General features: G+C 35.1%; 1 protein-coding gene across 1 annotated transcript in view; it reads right to left on the bottom strand.

Annotated features, from left to right (window-relative positions):
* LOC138318783 (allantoinase, mitochondrial-like) overlaps positions 1 to 22,622 on the bottom strand; it is a 74,479-nt gene that overhangs the window by 9,882 nt on the left and 41,975 nt on the right. The window contains exons 4-5 of the mRNA XM_069261478.1: positions 20,493 to 20,556; positions 18,558 to 18,730 (exon numbers count right to left, since the gene is read on the bottom strand). Of these exons, the coding sequence (XP_069117579.1) occupies positions 18,558 to 18,730; positions 20,493 to 20,556 (237 nt within the window). The remainder of the gene's footprint in view (positions 1 to 18,557; positions 18,731 to 20,492; positions 20,557 to 22,622) is intronic.

Genomic DNA, 22,622 nt, shown 5'->3' with positions numbered 1-22,622 from the left:
TAAAAAAAATAGTGACATCAATGCTTAAATAATTAGTATGCAGTGCAGGGAATTCTGCCTTGGATAAAAAGCAAACAACATATGATCCTACACTTATTCATTGTGACGTCATGATGTACTAGCGCCTCTCGTATCTTCAAGTCCAAGGTGATAGGAATTAAATCTTAAACCAGTTTTGTTTGGTTTTTAGGGATTTCCATTGAGGATGGAAATCCCTATTGTTATTGTTCTGTTTTTTCTTCTTATTAGGGATTTCCATTGAGGATGGAAATCCCTATTGTTATTGTTCTGTTTTTTCTTCTTATTATTATTATTCTTTATTTTTCTTTTTTATTCTTATTTCCACAAATCTTGTTCGCAGGATATCTCAGGAACGAAATAAGGTACGACGCTCAACTTTGGACACGTTATGAATGTACATAAGATCTTGAAATGTACGTTCGATTTTTTACAAAAATGTTCAAGGTCAAGGTCATAGACGTAAAAAACAATTTTTTGGAACGAAGTTTAAGCGCTCATAACTTCATTACCGTACGGTGTACATCGTTCACGTTTTGTTATTCAGATAGATCTTGACATTGCGCGTGCTTTTCCCATGCCATGTTATCAGAGATTATGTCAAGGTCAAGAGTTCGCTACGGGGTCAAACAAAGGTCAAAAACGAAATTCACCACAGAAAAGTTTTGAAAGTTGGATATGAAAGGGCATGCCCTCAGAAATATATAATGACAAGTTTTAAGGTCATGTGATCCAAAATGGCGGAGATATAGGCCTTTGAAAAAAGGCTATTTTGGCGTTTTCCCGCCAAAATTTTTTAAGGTTTCAGCGCCTTTAATACTTAACACACATGCTTGATTTTTTGTATAGACATAGCATGGACGAATGTCTACAGAACTTATGCTGTTTTATTGACCTTGACATTCATTCAAGGTCACAGGGTTCAAAAAGCTTTAAATCTTTAAACGACATCTTCGTAATAAATAAGAGGTGTAGAGCGCTGAAATTTGGAGACGTTATGTACGTACATGAGTTCTTAAAATGTACTCTCAATTTTGGAGGATAACGTTCAAGGTCAAGGTCACAGACGTAAAACACTGCTTTTTTCGAACGAACTTTAAACGCTCATAATTTCATAACCGTACGCTACACAACATGTACGTTTCATTCTCCATGTAGATCACGATAATTCACGTTTTTTTCTCATTACATGTTATCAGAGATTATGTCAAGGTCACGAGTTCACTAGGGGATTAAAAGAGGTCAAACAAAGGTCAAAAATGAACTTTACCATAGAAATGCTTCGAAGGGCGCATATGAAAGAGCATGTTCTCAGGCACATAAAATGACCAAATTCAAGGTCATATGATCCAAAATGGCGGAGATATAGGACATCAAAAATCGAAATTTTAGTTTATATTTGCCCCTGCCCGAGACGTTTCAGCGCCTTAATACCTGTATGTACGGTGTTGATTTTTCATAGCGCTGTTGTATGAACTTTTGTTTTGAAAACAAATGAGTTGCAAGGGGTTATATAGAAAAATGGCGGAAATATAGCTCTCCAAATATGGCAATTTGTGTCATTTCCTTATTTTTGTCCCGTAATTTCTGAGCTCGTAGCACCTTTATCATTTATTGTACTGTGTTGATTGTTTGTAAATATAGACATTGGCACATTCTCTGTACAGACTTTTAATTTCAAAGTCATGAATTTGAAAATGGCGGAAATATAGCCCTCTGAATATGGCATTTCGTTCACTTTTTAGCGTAAATTTTACCGTAATTTTTGAAATTTCAAAGAGAAATGCTTTGAATAGGATGTGAAAGAGCATGCTCTAAGACACATAAAATGACCAATTTCAAGGTCATAAGATTCAAAATGGCGGTGATATAGGACATCAAAAATCGAAATTTTATTTTATATTTGTCCCTGCGCGAGACTTTTCAGCGCCTTTAAACCTGTATGTATGTAGTAGGGGTCATATTTTATGTGAGTTTATGTAATAAATAAAAGTGGTATAAAAGTGTATTTGAAAGATGTTTCAATAATTGCAAATATATAATTTGCAGTGAATAATAATGTTTGTATGTATATATGCCGTGCCGTGTTTTACTCGCGTGCGTAATATATCGTATATATTCGCGAGCGCTGCGTTTGTCTATATGTGTATGTACGTATATGTTTGTGTACCCGTTAGTAGTGTTCACTGACGGACTTTTATGACGGACAGGACATGTGACTGTTACGGACATTGACGAAGTTGTTTGATTGGTCAGTGTGGTCAGTTAAACGTATTTGATATATATCTTTTTGTATTTCGGGATATTTGAATTTCGTCCCTGTGCTTGGTTGGACTTTTCGTTTGCCCGGTCGAGAAATTCATTAATTTTGGTAAGTCTTGCTTTTCGGTTGTTCTAGTATTTGTTCTTTATCTTGGTTAATACATTATTCTATTCTCCCAGTATGAAAATGGTTTGAATGTGATTATTATAATTTAGATATTTTTAAAATATGAAATATATACGGATAAACATGTATTGTATACATGTGATCCGATTATTGTAATTGTAAAGTGAGTAAAATGTCTAAGTTATATATTTCTGAAATGAAGTAAGAATTGTGTGTTCTTTTATATTGTAGTTCAATCTGTTGTGATTGCATGGTCGTACTCATGACGTACGGAGCTAGTATACTTTGTAGTGAATACATCAATTACATTGATACACCATACGTGTTGTAAGTGTGTGTTTTTACTTTCATATATCATATCTATTTTTGCAATAATACGTTATCGGTATTGTGTGAAATGTAAAGTTTGTCTTTGAAAGTTATTCGCGTGATTCGGTGATCAATGAATGATATATGATTTGAGAGTTGAATATTCTAATTGTGTTTTATTATATTTACAGAATGTTTTTAAAATGGAATAAACGTACATCATAAAGGAATCTGAACCCAGCGGGTTTGTCATTTATTGAACAAATTCCACCCGCTACATGTACAATGTTGATTTTTCATACCTATGTTGTATAAACTTTTGTCTTCAAAAGTTATGGATTTTAAAGGGGTTTTATAGAGAAATGGCGGAAATATAGCTCTTCAAATACGTCAATTTGTTCCATTTCCTTATTTTTTTCCGTAATTTGTTGAGATCGTAGAGCCTTTATCATTTAATTTAGGGTGTTGATTTTATGTGAATGTAGACATTGGCATATTGCCTGTTTAGGGTTATAATTTCAAAATCACGAATTAGAAAATGGCCGAAATATAGCCCTATGAATATGGCGTTTCGTTCACTTTTTTAACGTAAATTTTACCGTAATTTAAGAAATTTCAAGAGAAAGGTTTTGAATCGAATGTGAAAGGGCACGCTCTCAGACACATATATTGACCAATTTCAATGTCATATGATTCAAAATGGCGGAGGTATAGAACATCAATTGTCCTTTCAGCGATTTTGTACATTAGTTGAGATTACATGATGTCACCAAAGGGAGATAATCCTCTAATACTAAAACTCGTACGAGTTATTCCGCATTGGTCCAAGATCTTTATAAGAAATGGAGAATTTTTGCACTTTAAAAAAACCTGAAATTCTAATGTGTTTACCTATTCATTATCAAAATTGATATTTTGAACCTAAATCTCAATCGGAATTTCCAAATTCATATCACGGTTATCAAGGAATAATTACCTGTCAGAAAACATTTTTAATTTTGAAATTCATAATAAGCCAGCCAATCAGCAGCCGGGTTAAAATTTTGTCCTGGGCTCAACCTTCTATACACACGGGCCGTTTCGAAGGTCTTTTTTCATTTAGTTTTGAATACTTTTCGGGATGTTTTAAGTTCTACATGTACACGTATATATGAACAATGTACACGTGTTTGCGTAAATACACGTACATGTGTAGCTACACCGCATACATGGGAGGCCGTCCTTACGTGACCCTAGCTGTTAATAGGACGTACATTTGAACAAACAAACAACAAAAGTAATGCACAAACCCAATAACTGACAGGTTTAAAAACCTTTTATGTGTGTGGCAGAGCCGTCACCTGTGACACCGGATGTTCAAACACAATCGGTGCTATTTTGAGAAACTACCCGGCCGTTTTGAGATCACAGAAACAAATAAATTCCTATAAAGGATCGTGTTAACGTTTGCTACTATTCAGGTTAAATGAAGTTATCAAAATTCTTTACAAATTTTACATCTACATGTATTGCCCGATCCACACATTAACCATTAACTGATGTACCCTGAGTATTCACCTCTCTGTAATAGGAGCGAGACGGGCCCAGTTTGTTAATAACTACAAACTACACCCGGCTCACTACCTGTGTGTTTCAACCCAGGTTCGTTGTGTTTTGCTTGATTTTTGCCGGTGAAGGAAAACGAGACAAATACTTTTAAGACGTAACAATATTTATTTATAATGACATATTACAGGATGTTTTACTCAAGACGTAGGGCCCAACAACGACGAGACTAACACATATATTTACAATATATCCCCCGTCAACCCCTCCATGCCCCACTTACAACCCTACCACCCTATACCTATAAACATGCCCCCTTCCTGCTTCCTATTACCCACCTCTATTTAAAACCTATTAGGTTCAGGAACTCAATCCTTCAGTACACCGCAATGAAATGGATAGAACACCCATATATATACCCGACTATAACAATACATGCACGATCGACCAATACGAAGACGGAACACAACACAGGCGCTCGATACAATAACATATTGTGCACGACAGCTCTACGTGTACAAGATACACACGCACTCTTACAGCTAGCACAGGACCACGACACCATATATATTCCCATAAAGCACAAACTATTTACAAGCCCTGCTACATCTCTATGAAATCTTCTGCCCAAAGAGGGATTCCCCTTAATCTGTTTTTCAGTTGGACCAGACTACTTTCGTAAGAAACGCTTTCTGATAAATATTGAGTGACATCGCCCGTTCGTTCAAGCAATCGTCCGTTCGCTAACATTACTTATATCATTACACAGGTGGAAATCCCGTGTTTTGATCGCGATCAAATCTAGTTAGGGATTTCCATTGAGGATGGAAATCCCTATTGTTATTGTTCTGTTTTTTCTTCTTATTATTATTATTCTTTATTTTTCTTTTTTATTCTTATTTCCACAAATCTTGTTCGCAGGATATCTCAGGAACGAAATAAGGTACGACGCTCAACTTTGGACACGTTATGAATGTACATAAGATCTTGAAATGTACGTTCGATTTTTTACAAAAATGTTCAAGGTCAAGGTCATAGACGTAAAAAACAATTTTTTTGGAACGAAGTTTAAGCGCTCATAACTTCATTACCGTACGGTGTACATCGTTCACGTTTTGTTATTCAGATAGATCTTGACATTGCGCGTGCTTTTCCCATGCCATGTTATCAGAGATTATGTCAAGGTCAAGAGTTCGCTACGGGGTCAAACAAAGGTCAAAAACGAAATTCAACACAGAAAAGTTTTGAAAGTTGGATATGAAAGGGCATGCCCTCAGAAATATATAATGACAAGTTTTAAGGTCATGTGATCCAAAATGGCGGAGATATAGGCCTTTGAAAAAAGGCTATTTTGGCGTTTTCCCGCCAATTTTTTTTAAGGTTTCAGCGCCTTTAATACTTAACACACATGCTTGATTTTTTGTATAGACATAGCATGGACGAATGTCTACAGAACTTATGCTGTTTTATTGACCTTGACATTCATTCAAGGTCACAGGGTTCAAAAAGCTTTAAATCTTTAAACGACATCTTCGTAATAAATAAGAGGTGTAGAGCGCTGAAATTTGGAGACGTTATGTACGTACATGAGTTCTTAAAATGTACTCTCGATTTTGGAGGATAACGTTCAAGGTCAAGGTCACAGACGTAAAAAACTGCTTTTTTCGAACGAACTTTAAACGCTCATAATTTCATAACCGTACGCTACACAACATGTACGTTTCATTCTCCATGTAGATCACGATAAGTCACGTTTTTTTCTCATTACATGTTATCAGAAATTATGTCAGGGTCACGAGTTCACTAGGGGGTCAAATGAGGTCAAAACAAAGGTCAAAAATGAACTTTACCATAGAAATGTTTCGAAGGGCGCATATGAAAGGGCATGTTCTCAGGCACATAAAATGACCAAATTCAAGGTCATATGATCCAAAATGGCGGAGATATAGGACATCAAAAATCGAAATTTTAGTTTATATTTGCCCCTGCCCGAGACGTTTCAGCGCCTTAGTACCTGTATGTACGGTGTTGATTTTTCATACCGCTGTTGTATGAACTTTTGTCTTCAACAGTTATGGGTTTTAAAGGGATTATATAGAAAAATGGCGGAAATATAGCTCTCCAAATATGGCAATTTGTTTCATTTTCTTATTTTTTTTCCGTTATTTGTGAGCTCGTAGGGCCTTTATCATCTCATGTAGAGTGTTGATTTTTTGTAAATGTAAGCTTTAGCCTATTGTCTGTACAGGTTTTTAATTTCAAAGACATGAATTTGAAAATGGCGGAAATATAGACCTCCGAATATGGCGTTTCGTTCATTTTTTAACGTAAATTTTAGCGTAATTCATGAAAATTCAAAGGTGAAATGTTTTGAATTGGATGTGAAAGATCATACTTTCAGACACATAAAATGACCAAGTTCAAGGTCATAAGATTCAAAATGGCGGAGATATAGGACATCGAAAATCGAAATTTTAGTTTATATTTGTCCTTGCCCGAGACGTTTCAGCGCCTTTAAACCTGTATGTACAGTGTTGATTTTTCATACCTATGTTGTATGAACTTTTGTCTTCAAAAGTTATTTATTTTTAAGGGGTTATATAGAAAAATGGCGGAAAGATAGCTCTCCAAATATGGCAATTTGTTTCATTTTCTTATTTTTTTCCGTTATTTGTGAGCTCGTAGGGCCTTTATCATCTCATGTAGAGTGTTGAATTTTTGTAAATGTAAGCTTTAGCCTATTGTCTGTACAGGTTTTTAATTTCAAAGACATGAATTTGAAAATGGCGGAAATATAGACCTCCGAATATGGCGTTTCGTTCATTTTTTAACGTAAATTTTAGCGTAATTCATGAAAATTCAAAGGTGAAATGTTTTGAATTGGATGTGAAAGATCATACTTTCAGACACATAAAATGACCAAGTTCAAGGTCATAAGATTCAAAATGGCGGAGATATAGGACATCGAAAATCGAAATTTTAGTTTATATTTGTCCTTGCCCGAGACGTTTCAGCGCCTTTAAACCTGTATATACATTGTTGATTTTTCATACCTATGTTGTATGAACTTTTGTCTTCAAAAGTTATTTATTTTTAAGGGGTTATATAGAAAAATGGCGGAAAGATAGCTCTCCAAATATGGCGATTTGTTTCATTTTCTTATTTTTTTCCGTTATTTGTGAGCTCGTAGGGCCTTTATCATCTCATGTAGAGTGTTGAATTTTTGTAAATGTAAGCTTTAGCCTATTGTCTGTACAGGTTTTTAATTTCAAAGTCATGAATTTGAATATGGCGGAAATATAGACCTCCGAATATGGCGTTTCGTCCATTTTTTAACGTAAATTTTAGCGTAATTCATGAAAATTCAAAGGTGAAATGTTTTGAATTGGATGTGAAAGATCATGCTTTCAGACACATAAAATGACCAATTTCAATGTCATATGATTCAAAATGGCGGAGGTATAGAACTTTCAGCGATTTTGAGGTGTGATTACATGATGTGGCATGTGGCCAAAGGGAGATAATCGGTATCTAATACTAAAACTCTAATCGTACTTGTTATTCCGCATTGGTCCAAGATCTTCATAAGATAAGGAGAATTTTTGCACTTTTAAAAAACCTGAAATTCTAATGTGTTTACCTATTCATTATCAAAATTGATATTTTGAACCTAAATCTCAATCGGAATTTCCAAATTCATATCACGGTTATCAAGGAATAATTACCTGTCAGAAAACATTTTTAATTTTGAAATTCATAATAAGCCAGCCAATCAGCGGCCGGGTTAAAATTCTGTCCTGGGCTCAATCTTCGTTACACACGGGCCGTTTCGAAGGTATTTTTACATTTAGTTTTCAATACTTTTCGGGATGTTTTAAGTGCTACTGTAATAGGGAGGGTTTTCCACAAGAGACCCGGAGGGGCGATCCGACTGTAGCTCCCGTTATATGTATAAGTCCCAAATCGTGATCGTATAGTATTTTTAGTATACAACAGAGTCCACAGTCGTCACAAATCCTCTCCGGATCCCGTTTCCTCCACAGGTTACAGGCCTGTATCTCAACAGGTTCGATCTCTAGGATGTAGCGGAAGCACTGACACAAATCCAATAACTCAACTAGGTAAATACAGGTACAAATAACTATTTATTATATAAAAGACAAGTAGATTAATTATTACATAGAAGATTCACAATAGTGCCCGTTAAGACAGATAACAATAAGAGATATATAAGTGCCGAAGCAGTTACATTGTATCCAAGATTAACTATAGCCAAACTTTAGGCCTAATTAGCTAAGTCCTGTGTGATTACCACGTTCCCTAAACAAAGCCTAACACCCTACGGAGCCAACTAACCACCTACAAGTGTTCTTAACTCTAGAGGTATATAAAACCAACGGTGTAAACTAGGATACCTTAGGATGCCTAAGCCCTAAGCCCCTGACAACCCCTAATTATACACAAACCCTACGTTAGCTATAGATACACTCTTAAGTAAAGACCCATCAGCCCCTTTTATAACAACTCATCAACCCAGTACCCCAAAGTGACCACTGATTGGTCAATGTCCGGACAGAGCACCATATTTAGGTGAAACCGTTGCTACAACAACCCACCTACACACTAAATATATCTTCCGCTTAAAACAGACAAGGCTCAACTGACTGATAAAAACCTCCCACGTGTACCACACGTGTACTCCGGCCAGCGGTCATCATCGGGGTGATCATGAGGACAACTAGGTTGATGAATGTGACTGCTAAACAGCAAACACACCCTAGATAAGACCTGTTCTCACGGTGTTCCCCTGAATTTGGGTCCAAGATACATAAACAGATCACTGAAGTGAAGACTTAGAAGAGTGCAATAACAAATATACATACTGTAGAAATAAATGCAACAATGATAGAAACCCGTTCTATCACACTACATATACACGTACATGTATATATGAACAATGTACACGTGTTTGCGTAAATACACGTACATGTGTAACTACACCGCATACATGGGAGGCCGTCCTTACGTGACCCTAGCTGTTAATAGGACGTACATTTGAACAAACAAACAATAAAAGTAATGCACAAACACAATAACTGACAGGTTTAAAAACCTTTTATGTGTGTGGCAGAGCCGTCACCTGTGACACCGGATGTTCAAACACAACCGGTGCTATTTTGAGAAACTATCCGGCCGTTTTGAGATCACAGAACCAAATAAATTCCCATAGAGGACCGTGTTAACGTTTGCTACTATTCAGGTTAATTGAAGTTATCAAAATTCTTTACAAAATTTACATCTACATGTATTGTTCCGACCCACACATATATCCAATCAGCAGGCTCCTATATATTCACCTCTCTATGAAATCTTCTGCCCAAAGGGGGATTCCCCCTAAATCTGTTTTTCGGTTGAACCAGACTACTTTCGTAAGAAACGCTTTCTGATTAATATTGAGTGAGATCGTCCGTTCGTTCAAGCAATCGTCTGTTCGCTAACATTACTTATATCATTACATAGGTGGAAATCCCGTGTTTTGATCGCGATCAAATCTAGTTATTATTATTATTATTATTAGGGATTTCCATTGAGGATGGAAATCCCTATTGTTATTGTTCTGTTTTTTCTTCTTATTCTTATTTTTCTTTTTTTTTTCTTATTTCCACAAATCTTGTTAGCAGGATATCTCAGGAACGGAATAAGGTACGACGCTCAACTTTGGACACGTTATGAATGTACATAAGATCTTGAAATGTACGTTCGATTTTTTACAAAAATGTTCAAGGTCAAGGTCATAGACGTAAAAAACAATTTTTTTGGAACGAAGTTTAAGCGCTCATAACTTCATTACCGTACGGTGTACATCGTTCACGTTTTGTTATTCAGATAGATCTTGACATTGCGCGTGCTTTTCCCATGCCATGTTATCAGAGATTATGTCAAGGTCAAGAGTTCGCTACGGGGTCAAACAAAGGTCAAAAACGAAATTCAACACAGAAAAGTTTTGAAAGTTGGATATGAAAGGGCATGCCCTCAGAAATATATAATGACAAGTTTTAAGGTCATGAAATCCAAAATGGCGGAGATATAGGCCTTTGAAAAAAGGCTATTTTGGAGTTTTCCCGCCAAAATTTTTTAAGGTTTCAGCGCCTTTAATACTTAACACACATGCTTGATTTTTTGTATAGACATAGCATGGACGAATGTCTACAGAACTTATGCTGTTTTATTGACCTTGACATTCATTCAAGGTCACAGGGTTCAAAAAGCTTTAAATCTTTAAACGACATCTTCGTAATAAATAAGAGGTGTAGAGCGCTGAAATTTGGAGACGTTATGTACGTACATGAGTTCTTAAAATGTACTCTCGATTTTGGAGGATAACGTTCAAGGTCAAGGTCACAGACGTAAAAAACTGCTTTTTTCGAACGAACTTTAAACGCTCATAATTTCATAACCGTACGCTACACAACATGTACGTTTCATTCTCCATGTAGATCACGATAATTCACGTTTTTTTCTCATTACATGTTATCAGAAATTATGTCAAGGTCACGAGTTCACTAGGGGGTCAAATGAGGTCAAACAAAGGTCAAAAATGAACTTTACCATAGAAATGTTTCGAAGGGCGCATATGAAAGAGCATGTTCTCAGGCACATAAAATGACCAAATTCAAGGTCATATGATCCAAAATGGCGGAGATATAGGACATCAAAAATCGAAATTTTAGTTTATATTTGCCCCTGCCCGAGACGTTTCAGCGCCTTAATACCTGTATGTACGGTGTTGATTTTTCATACCGCTGTTGTATGAACTTTTGTCTTCAAAAGTTATGGGTTTTAAAGGGATTATATAGAAAAATGGCGGAAATATAGCTCTCCAAATATGGCAATTTGTTCCATTTCCTTATTTTTCAACGTAATTTGTGTGCTCGTAGCGCCTTCATAATTTAATGTAGGGTGTTGATTTTTTGTAAATGTAGACTTTAACATATTATCTGTATCGGGTTTCAATTTCAAAGACAAAGCACTGAAAATGGCGGAATTGTAGCCCTCCGAATATGGCGTTTCGTTCATTTTTTTAAAGTAAATTTTACCGTTATTTATGAATTTTCAAAGAAAATTGTTTTGAATTAGATGTGAAAGAGCATGCTCTAAGACACATAAAATGACCAAGTTCAAGGTCATATGATTCAAAATGGCGGAGATATAGGACATCGAAAATCGAAATTTTAGTTTATATTTGTCCTTGCACGAGACGTTTCAGCGCCTTTAAACCTGTATGTACAGTGTTGATTTTTCATACCTGTGTTGTATGAACTTTTGTTTTGAAAACAAATGAGTTGCAAGGGGTTATATAGAAAAATGGCGGAAATATAGCTCTCCAAATATGGCAATTTGTGTCATTTCCTTATTTTTGTCCCGTAATTTCTGAGCTCGTAGCACCTTTATCATTTATTGTAAGGTGTTGATTGTTTGTAAATATAGACATTGGCACATTCTCTGTACAGAGTTTTAATTTCAAAGTCATGAATTTGAAAATGGCGGAAATATAGCCCTCTGAATATGGCATTTCGTTCACTTTTTAACGTAAATTTTACCGTAATTTTTGAAATTTCAAAGAGAAATGTTTTGAATAGGATGTGAAAGAGCATGCTCTAAGACACATAAAATGACCAATTTCAAGGTCATAAGATTCAAAATGGCGGAGATATTGGACATCAAAAATCGAAATTTTAGTTTATATTTGTCCCTGCGCGAGACGTATCAGCGCCTTTAAACCTGTATGTATGTAGTAGGGTCATATTTTATGTGAATTTATGTAATAAATAAAAGTGGTATAAAAGTGTATTTGAAAGATGTTTCAATATTTGCAAATATATAATTTGCAGTGAATAATAATATTAGTATATGTATCTATGCCGTGCCGTGTTTTACTCGCGTGCGTAATATATCGTATATATTCGCGAGCGCTGCGTTTGTCTATATGTGTATGTACGTACAGTATATGTTTGTGTACCCGTTAGTAGTGTTCACTGACGGACTTTTATGACGGACAGGACATGTGACTGTTACGGACATTGACGAAGTTGTTTGATTGGTCAGTGTGGTCAGTTTAACGTATTTGATATATATCTTTTTGTATTTCGGGATATTTGAATTTCGTCCCTGTGCTTGGTTGGACGTTTCGTTTGCCCGGTCGAGAAATTCATTAATTTTGGTAAGTCTTGCTTTTCGGTTGTTCTAGTATTTGTTCTTTATCTTGGTTAATACATTATTCTATTCTCCCAGTATGAAAATGGTTTGAATGTGATTATTATAATTTAGATATTTTTAAAATATGAAATATATACGGATAAACATGTATTGTATACATGTGATCCGATTATTGTAATTGTAAAGTGTGTAAAATGTCTAAGTTATATATTTCTGAAATGAAGTAAGAATTGTGTGTTCTTTTATATTGTAGTTCAATCTGTTGTGATTGCATGGTCGTACTCATGACGTACGGAGCTAGTATACTTTGTAGTGCATACATCAATTACATTGATACACCATACGTGTTGTACATTAGTTGAGATTACATGATGTCACCAAAGGGAGATAATCCTCTAATACTAAAACTCGTACGAGTTATTCCGCATTGGTCCAAGATCTTTATAAGAAATGGAGAATTTTTGCACTTTAAAAAAACCTGAAATTCTAATGCGTTTACCTATTCATTATCAAAATTGATATTTTGAACCTAAATCTCAATCTGAATTTCCAAATTTATATCACGGTTATCAAGGAATAATTACCTGTCAGAATACATTTTTGATTTTGAAATTCAGAATCAAACAATCCAATCAGCAGCCGGGTTAAAATTTTGTCCTGGGCTTAACCTTCGTTACACACGGGCCGTTTCGAAGGTCTTTTTTCATTTAGTTTTGAATACTTTTCGAGATGTTTAAGTTCTACATGTACACGTATATATGAACAATGTACACGTGTTTGCGTAAATGCACGTACATGTGTAGCTACACCGCATACATGGGAGGCCGTCCTTACGTGACCCTAGCTGTTAATAGGACGTACATTTGAACAAACAAACAACAAAAGTAATGCACAAACCCAATAACTGAGAGGTTTAAAAACCTTTTATGTGTGTGGCAGAGCTGTCACCTGTGACACCGGATGTTCAAACACAACCGGTTCAATTTGAGAAACTACCCGGCCGTTTTGAGATCACAGAACCTATAGAGGACCGTGTTAACGTTTGCTACTATTCAGGTTAAATGAAGTTATCAAAATTCTTTACAAATGTTACATCTACATGTATTGCCCGACCCACACATTAACCATTAACTGATGTACCTTGAGTATATCCAATCAGCAGGCTCCTATATATTCACCTCTCTGTAATAGGAGCGAGACGGGCCCAGTTTGTTAATAACTACAAACTACACCCGGCTCACTACCTGTGTGTTTCAACCCAGGTTCGTAGGGTTTTGCTTGATTTTTGCCGGTGAAGGAAAACGAGACAAATACTTTTAACACGTAACAATATTTATTTATAATGACATATTACACGATATTTTACGCAAGACGTAGGGCCCAACAACGACGAGACTAACACATATATTTACAATATATCCCCCGTCAACCCCTCCATGCCCCACTTACAACCCTACCACCCTATACCTATAAACATGCCCCCTTCCTGCTTCCTATTACCCACCTCTATTTAAAACCTATTAGGTTCAGGAACTCAATCCTTCAGTACACCGCAATGAAATGGATAGAACACCCATATATATACCCGACTATAACAATACATGCACGATCGACCAATACGAAGACGGAACACAACACAGGCGCTCGATACAATGACATATTGTGCACAACAGCTCTACGTGTACAAGATACACCAAGTGGCCAAAGGGAGATAATCCATATCTAATACTAAAACTCTAATCGTACGTGTTATTCCGCATTGGTCCAAGATCTTCATAAGAAAAGGAGAATTTTTGCACTTTTAAAAAAACCTGAAATTCTAATGTTTTTACCTATTCATTATCAAAATTGATATTTTGAACCTAAATCTCAATCTGAATTTCCAAATTCATATCATGGTTATCTAGGAATAATTACCTGTCAGAAAACATTTTTAATTTTGAAATTCATAATTAGCCAGCCAATCAGCGGCCGGGTTAAAATTCTGTCCTGGGCTCAATCTTCGTTACACACGGGCCGTTTCGGAGGTCTTTTTTTTTCATTTGGCTGGTTATTACCTATACCCAACTTGAATACTTTAATTTCGAGATGTTTTAAGTTCTGCATGAACAATGTACACAATCGCCATGTTTGCGTTAATACACGTACATGTACATGTGTAGCTACACCGCATGTATGGGAGACCGTCCTTACGTGAACCTAACTATTAATAGGATGTACATTTAATCAAAGAAAGATAATGCACAAACCCTATAACTGACAGTTTCAAAACCTTTTATGTGTGTGGCAGAGCTGTCACATGTGACACCGGCTGTTTAAGCAAAACCGGTGCTATGTTGGGGAAATACACGGCAGTTTTGCAACCACAGAACCAAACAAATTCACATCAAAACTCTTTACAAATTTTACATCTACATCTATTGCCCTACCCACACATTAACCATTAACTAATGTACCCTAAATATATCCAATCAGCAGGCTCCGATATATTCACCTCTCTATGAAATCTTCTGCCCAAAAGGGGATTCCCCTAAATCTGGTTTTCGGTTGGACCAGACTACTTTCGTAAGAAACGCTTTCTGATTAATATTGAGTGAGATTTTTCGTTCGTTCAAGCAATCGTCTGTTCGCTAACATTACTTATATCATTACATAGGTGGAAATCCCGTGTTTTGATCGCGATCAAATCTAGTTTTAATTTATTTTTATTAATTAACGGAGCTGGTATTTGTGCGAAATGTTTACATATGTAATTCGTATATGGTTATAAACAATTTATCTGTTGTCAGATTTAAATATCTGTTTCCACAGAATTCCTTCATCTAAGATTTCCAGAGTTGTTTGTTTGTCACTATATAGGTCAGAGTCATCTGAGAGTTTTTAATTTTTTCTTTTTTTCTTTCTCAGAAGCTGATTCATCTCATGTTGTTTAAGGTAACTTAATGCATGTGGTATTTTGTTTACGAAGATCTAGAAATATTTATCTGTAAGGCTTCTGGTTTTTCCTGGGTAGTGCATTGTTCTAGAACAGCTATTGCATCCTTGTAGGGCTGGTCAAAGTCACAAACCTATTTGTCCTTCTATGGCCTGTAAATGATGCTTGTGTGCGACAATATGAAAATAACGTACCCAATATGTGAAAAAATGTCCCTTTTTTACGTTTTTACTTATGGGGCTGATGCGAAATATCGCTGACATATCAACCCAATTTGTGAAATTTGAAAAAGATATAAAAATTATGGTAACTACCTTTTATTCTCTTGACATTTAATCGGTGGAATTAAAGTCAATGAAAATTCCTTTAATATTTAGTTGTTGTTACTTTTTACAAGTTTTTTCACATTGATGCGATTTGTCCCTATTACACCAACCATTCGTAAAAAGTCATATTCATGTAGTATAAAAAAATTATATTATTTTGTTAGAGTTTTTAATTTCAAGTTTTAATGAATTTGATGCTAGAATTTGTATGGTTTTATATCATATATATTTTTAATATTCTTGATATCTTTCTCTGCCTTTCTAATTTCAAACTTCCCATACTTACCGACTTTTGTAAAGTTCGTATTCACAAAGTTATTAAATAATTCAGTATACATATTATTTTTTCTCGTGTACACATTTACCATAGCTCGGAAGTCTCCGAACTGTTTCAATCTAATCCGATTTATACGGGTCGCCGATGTTAGTCACGTGATACGACTCGAGAGTTTCCGGCCTGTACAGATATCGCCGATGTTAGTCACGTGATACGACTCGAGAGTTTCCGGCCTGTACAGATATCGCCGATATTAACATTGTCTATGTGATGTTAATATGACGTAGATCTTTAGCCGCTTTTAATACGCATGATATTTCTTCCTTCTATCTCAATGATATATTGGTGCGTTTATGGATCCGAAGCATCATTCACACATTGTATGTTTTACAACTGTAACAATTTGTTAGAGTGAAAATTACATAAAATATAACCTTCAATCAGTTATGATTTATATTCACTTAAATAAAACAATATTGAGCAGCTTTTTATCAACTTTTTTCACATTCTGGGTTGTTTCATATATTGGCACGCTACCATGCTTACTGTGCAGTACTTAAATCATCCTCGATACTTCAGGGGTTCCGTTCACTTACGATCTCTACACCCCTGGGCTATCTCATAGTTAAACTGAAGGCAGCTCAGACGAAAAAATATGAACCGATAACAGGCCAGCAAAAAATTCATTTGAAGACTACAGAGAGAGGAAGGCCCAACTTCAAAGCCACACAGTCAACTACAGTGTACCGTTATTCGTCTCTTTTGATGTGCATCAAATGACTAAATTACCTGTTCTGTTACCAGATTTACTATGAGAAGATCGACTGGTGAAGTGATCGTAAGTGATCGGAACTCATGAAGTATCGAGGACTGTCACTGATCATGACGTATTGAGTTATTGTGATTGACAAAGTCCAGAAATAATTTGGTCTCATACCAACAGGTTTGTCTTAGGCAATATACTCATGTCGTCTGAAGCTACATTGCATGGTTACCAATGCAAAGCAGCCTCGTGACTTCACAGCGTCAACGGCATTGCTATTTTCTCAGTACAATTTTAAACAAACTAATCTTTTTTTTCGAATGTATTTAAAGATGACTGAATATCACGTCGAAATATAAAAAGAGAAAAATTCTCGGGATCACAAAATGTTGTAAAACCCTCGGCAAGCCTCTGGTTTAACGAAATGTTGTGACTTTCAGGTAGAAAATGCCTATTTCTTCATATTCACATAAGAAAGAGTCTTATAATCAGTAAGGAATATGATGCTTTTGTCGGCATTAGGGTGCTCTAAATCAGTTGTTTTATCATTTTAGGATCCGTCAGAGATGTCAGGGTCACAATACGGCCAGTGATCAAACACTTAAAAGGTCAACATGATGACCTTAATAGCCAGAACGCTATCAGTTTAATACTTGACCCGAAATGTCACGCACCTCTTATCTTCATACTGGCCAAATAAACATATATATGCCGGCCTTGACATGCGGACATAACGTGACCTTGTTTAAATTCATACGCCATAGCGGGGCGAAATGTTTGACATGCTAGTTTTCCCTCCGTAATCTATTGAAGGTTTGATGAATTAAGCAGTAAACAAAATTCACAGACACGGACAACAATGAATCAATGATGTCTTATTAACATTGGTCTCAGCACAGAATTTTTAATTGTAAAAATTGTTTTGTGTTGTATGCCTGTTTAGATGTACAGTTACTAATAACACTGAAATGTGACGTGAAATTTTAGACCACAGCTTCGCTTCATACCGAAATATTACGTGAAATTTTAGACCACAGCTTCGCTTCATACCGAAATATGACGTGAAATTTTAGACCACAGCTTCGCTTCATGGTATGACCGTATGGACTCATTTCATTTGGCAGTTTCATTTAAAACTATTTTATTTGTCCATGTAAAATTAAAACCTTTGCATTTTAAGTATTATATTTCTTAAAATGTTGGTAACGTTCGGTGACGAATAACATATAACAAGATTTCAATACTTAGTATGAAAATTATGGCACATAAAACTTGATATTTATATATTTAAATTAAATTTTACTCACCTGTCTTATCTCTGTAGTAGAGATTTTTTATTTATTAAATAATGACATTAAATAATTATCCTGTTTATTGCACAATAATGAATTAATATATTAATTTGTTACATTTGCTCTTTTAAAACTCAATAATGTTAAAATTACTTCACAACCAAGTTGTCCTTTTACGACTCTTCAAAATGTTAGCCATACCCTGTTTTTTACAGCCTGTTTTTATACATTCAATGACCTTTAGATTCTCTCTGACTTTCAAGGACTCAAGGACGTGTCAGCTGCTATTGAAACAATTGGGAGGAAATACTAAAATACTGAAGGAAGAAAATCTACGATTCTTTTATATTTATTATTCAATAAATTTAAAGTAAGAAAATATACGCATACATTTGATGTACATAATTAATAATAAAATATTCTATTTTTATTTTTACAACACAGCAATGAGATGAATTTTAAATTTCAATTAAAACAAAAACTTACCTTGCAATAATCTTCAATGTTTATATCATCGACAGAATCGCCCGTCAGAATCTCTACTATCTTTCCATTTTCTACTACAATGCAAGCCTTTTCTACTGATCCTTCTAATACAACTCTGCTGCCCCGGAACGCCGTCTTAGTAGAAGCCATTGTCAACTTCTCACGTCCTTCTACTGCTAGATTAGAACAAATCTGGGTATTCAACTTAATTCTCTACTCAGTTGCGAGACTGAAAGTCCGACTGTGGTCGTCAATGTTTATCTCTGTCTAACTAAACAAACTTTGACTGGGATGGCCAATTTGAATATCTTTTAAGCTGGGCACTCTGACAAACCTTGACCGAAGCTGACTAAAACTTTCAAGATATCTTTAACGTATACGTCGCTCTTAAAGTTTAATGAACGGCTAAACCTAGTCAAAACAAAAAAACCTAAACAAATTAGTAAATGTCCACGTGTCAAAACGTGTAATATTTGACTACAGTTCAATTGGTGATAAGCGCATTGATTGTTCAATTTTGATCAAGTCTGAAGCTGCTGCTCACCAAAGTCACGACGTCTTCGCTCAGTATTGTCTTATGACTGTCAATTTCTTAATATCGCCTTTTTATAGTACTGATGGACTCAAAAAATGTGTCAGCACATGATCAGCTCACAATTGGACTATATTCAAATTCCTAGTCAACAGTTTCCACGCCCTAATGATGATGTATTGAACGTAACATGTTTCTAAACTGTCATTACTGGATTACGTATAGGCGTAAACTTTTCCATTATAATAATGCCTTGTTTACCTTATTCATATATATGTAGGTCAGTACTATGTCATGCGTTACCAGGTCAAATTGTCATTCCTTTGATAAAAACATGATATATTATATGCTTAAGTAGAGGTACAATATGTTAAAAAGTATGCTATATCATATGTTTTACTAGGAGTACAATTACTTCTTTGGGTAATTCTCTTGCGAACTTGACATTGAACTTTTTCTGCATCTGTTTTTGGTGGATGCTGTTGTTGTTCATGATTATTCTTTCCTATACATCGTAAGGGCATCTGGTTTTAATTAACAAATTCTGTTTTTATACTTTGCTACCTTTTGCAACAGCTTGCAATGTATATTGGCAATACTGTGTATGATAATTTCATTAAAATATCTAATTAAGTGGTCCATGGAAGGATCAAGAAATTCGGTATTCAACATGTTGTACAAAAAACATTTTAAAGCCCTTTGAAACGTATAGAAATTGTAAGCGATTTATTAATCCAACAAATTTTTCAAAAGATTGTAAATAGTTGTGAAATTTGGGATAATTGTTTTACTGAAAGACAAAGGTTTATAAAGGTACTGCCATTATCTGTACATGCTTTAGGTGACCTTATATATATATGTATGCTGTATTCAAAAATATCCTATATGGAGAATTAATGTTTGTGTATAATATTGATATCTTGTGTTGCCATATTTATGTATTTAAATAAATGCCAGCTACGGAAGAATCGAGAAAAAAAACCTGCACAAACACAAAAACATCGAATTCAGTATACACATACTTTAGACTATTAACACCTGCTTTTAGCTTTGGTTCAAAGTTCATTGGTTTCTGCTTTCAATTCTTTTTAAATCAATATATTTCCCTACACAAACAAGGGGAAGGTAGCTATTTATCCTACATCCTGTTCTAAACAATTTTTTCTTTTCTTGAACTATCTGTACTAGCTCGGGTTTTCGCGTCATCTCATATTTGTTTTCCACAGTGGTATGAGGGAAAAAATCGGCCAAGCAGAGTGCCAGATTTAGTATTAAAAAAGAAAATAGATATATATATATGTATGAACTGTCCTGCTGAAAGTCTGAAGATGTATCTATCCCGAAAAAAAACCCACACAATCCCGCAAGTTTTATGAAAGCAAATTGCGAAACAAAGTACTCACGGAAATATCCGCAATAGTTTCCCATAGCAATCTGTATGTACACAGCTTTCCATTTTCTCTTCACCTGAAAGACATATCAGTTTCTCTTCTGATTGTTTTATTAAGTGTTAAAGGAATCGTAGTGATTATAGGTGACATTAACGTCGATATCCTAACTGTTGGTAGACACCATGCGCTCATTGACATCCTTGACTCCTTCCACTTATCGAATATCATAAATAGATCGACACGTGTACCACGACACAGCTCGACCTTACTTGACCTGGTCATTCTTTCGGACGGGTGCACTTTTAGTTTCGCTTACGTAGTTGACATAGACAGTGATATTTCTAATCATAAATTTACTATTAGAACAATTTTTAGAACTTCCTATGAAGGAAAAGTGAGATGTTATAACGAGGCAAATTATGACTTATTCAACACTAAATTAGACGATACGGACTGGGTAGACTTATTTTTGACTGTAAATGATCCAAATGACATGTGTGAATTTTTTACATCACGATATTTAGAGATCGCTGAGGAATGTATACCGACTCGGACAGTAACAATTAAACCTAATGACAAACCATGGTTTGACTCAAATTTAAGACGAGAAATTCGGAAAAGAAATAGACTTTTGAAATTACACAAAACAAACAGAACCGACAGAAATTTATTGAAGGGACAATTCAGTCTAAGAGACCATTAAAATTTGTACATATATATCGGACAAACCTGTTTTTAAGGGAAATTAGATCAGTCGGTTTTACTGCGATATGCCAGAAAAGCCTATTGTGGTGAAATGCGTGTGAAATGTTCAAACTCGCTCGCTGTCCGCCATTACACATTGTGGTCGAACACTTGTATGCCGAACCCTGTCCCTTGCTCGTAGATTAAAGCAACTTATGTCTAGAACTGCTCAAATCGCTCTGACAGTAGTGTGTTTGCCTTTTTAGGTGAATTGTCTTGCCTAAAAATCATTTTTTTCACCTCCTCGGTATTTATATAGCACATTTGTTTAAGTTGCGTGACTTTGGCTCGGATATGGGTACAGTGTATATATTGTACCTGTTGAATCGTATTGATCAACGATTTGTTATTACAACGGTATCAATTAAAATACTAAACAGTGACGTGGAATTTGTCAATATTTTGTGTTATATGTTTCATAAGAAATATAGAACAATACATTTATGCCAAATTTTGCTTCTTGGTTATGGAAAAGAATTAGTCTGAGTGAATTGTCCCTTTAAACTTCCGTAAAAAACGTAATCGTGTGAACAATGTAAAGAAAAGAACTAAAGAAATATTATATGCTGGAATTTTAGACCGATATTCAAATTCTAGTCCCCGTAATTTCTGGAAAATAGTTCGTAAATTAATTAAAACATCAGATGGTTCTAACATTATACCTCCTATTAGAAATATACATGGCAATATTGAAATGACTTATAATGGTAAAGCTAATGTTCTCAATGATTACTTTGTTTCCATTTCTACGATTGACGACAACAATACTGAGTCACCGAGGATAGAGCTGCGAACATTTTAAAATCATTGAATATAAATAAAGCTGTAGGCAAAGATACTATTAGTCATAACATGTTAAAAAATACAGCATTATCTGTAGCTTTCCCTTTGACTCTCATATTTAGGTCTTCACTGGAAACTGGAGTTTTTCCAAAACTATGGAAATATGCTCTGTTATAACCATTATTCAAAAAAAGGAGATAAACATGACTTAACTAACTATAGACCAATTTCATTACTTAGTACAGTCGGGAAAGTTTTTGAAAGATTAGTTGTAAAATATCTGAATAAATATTTAATTGAAAATTCATTAATAGACAAGTTTCAGTCTGGTTTTCAGTCTGGTCACTCTATAGTTCATCAACTCATAGAAATTTATCACACTCTATGTGAAAACCTTGAAAATACGCATCCTACATGTTTAGTTTTTTGTGATATATCGAAAGCGTTTGATCGTGTGTGGCACAGGTGACTGGAAGTGAAATTAGCAAACTATGGTATATGTGGAAATCTATTGAATTGGTAAGCTAATTACATAAGTGATAAAAAACAACAGGTTTGTGTTGGAAATTCTAAATCGTCTGTTAAAAGTATAAGTGCCGGTGTTCCACAAGGCTC

The sequence above is a fragment of the Argopecten irradians genome, chromosome 1 (assembly GCF_041381155.1).
Source record: "Argopecten irradians isolate NY chromosome 1, Ai_NY, whole genome shotgun sequence".
NCBI lineage: Eukaryota > Metazoa > Mollusca > Bivalvia > Pectinida > Pectinidae > Argopecten > Argopecten irradians.
This window is presented reverse-complemented; position numbering and strand designations above follow the sequence as displayed.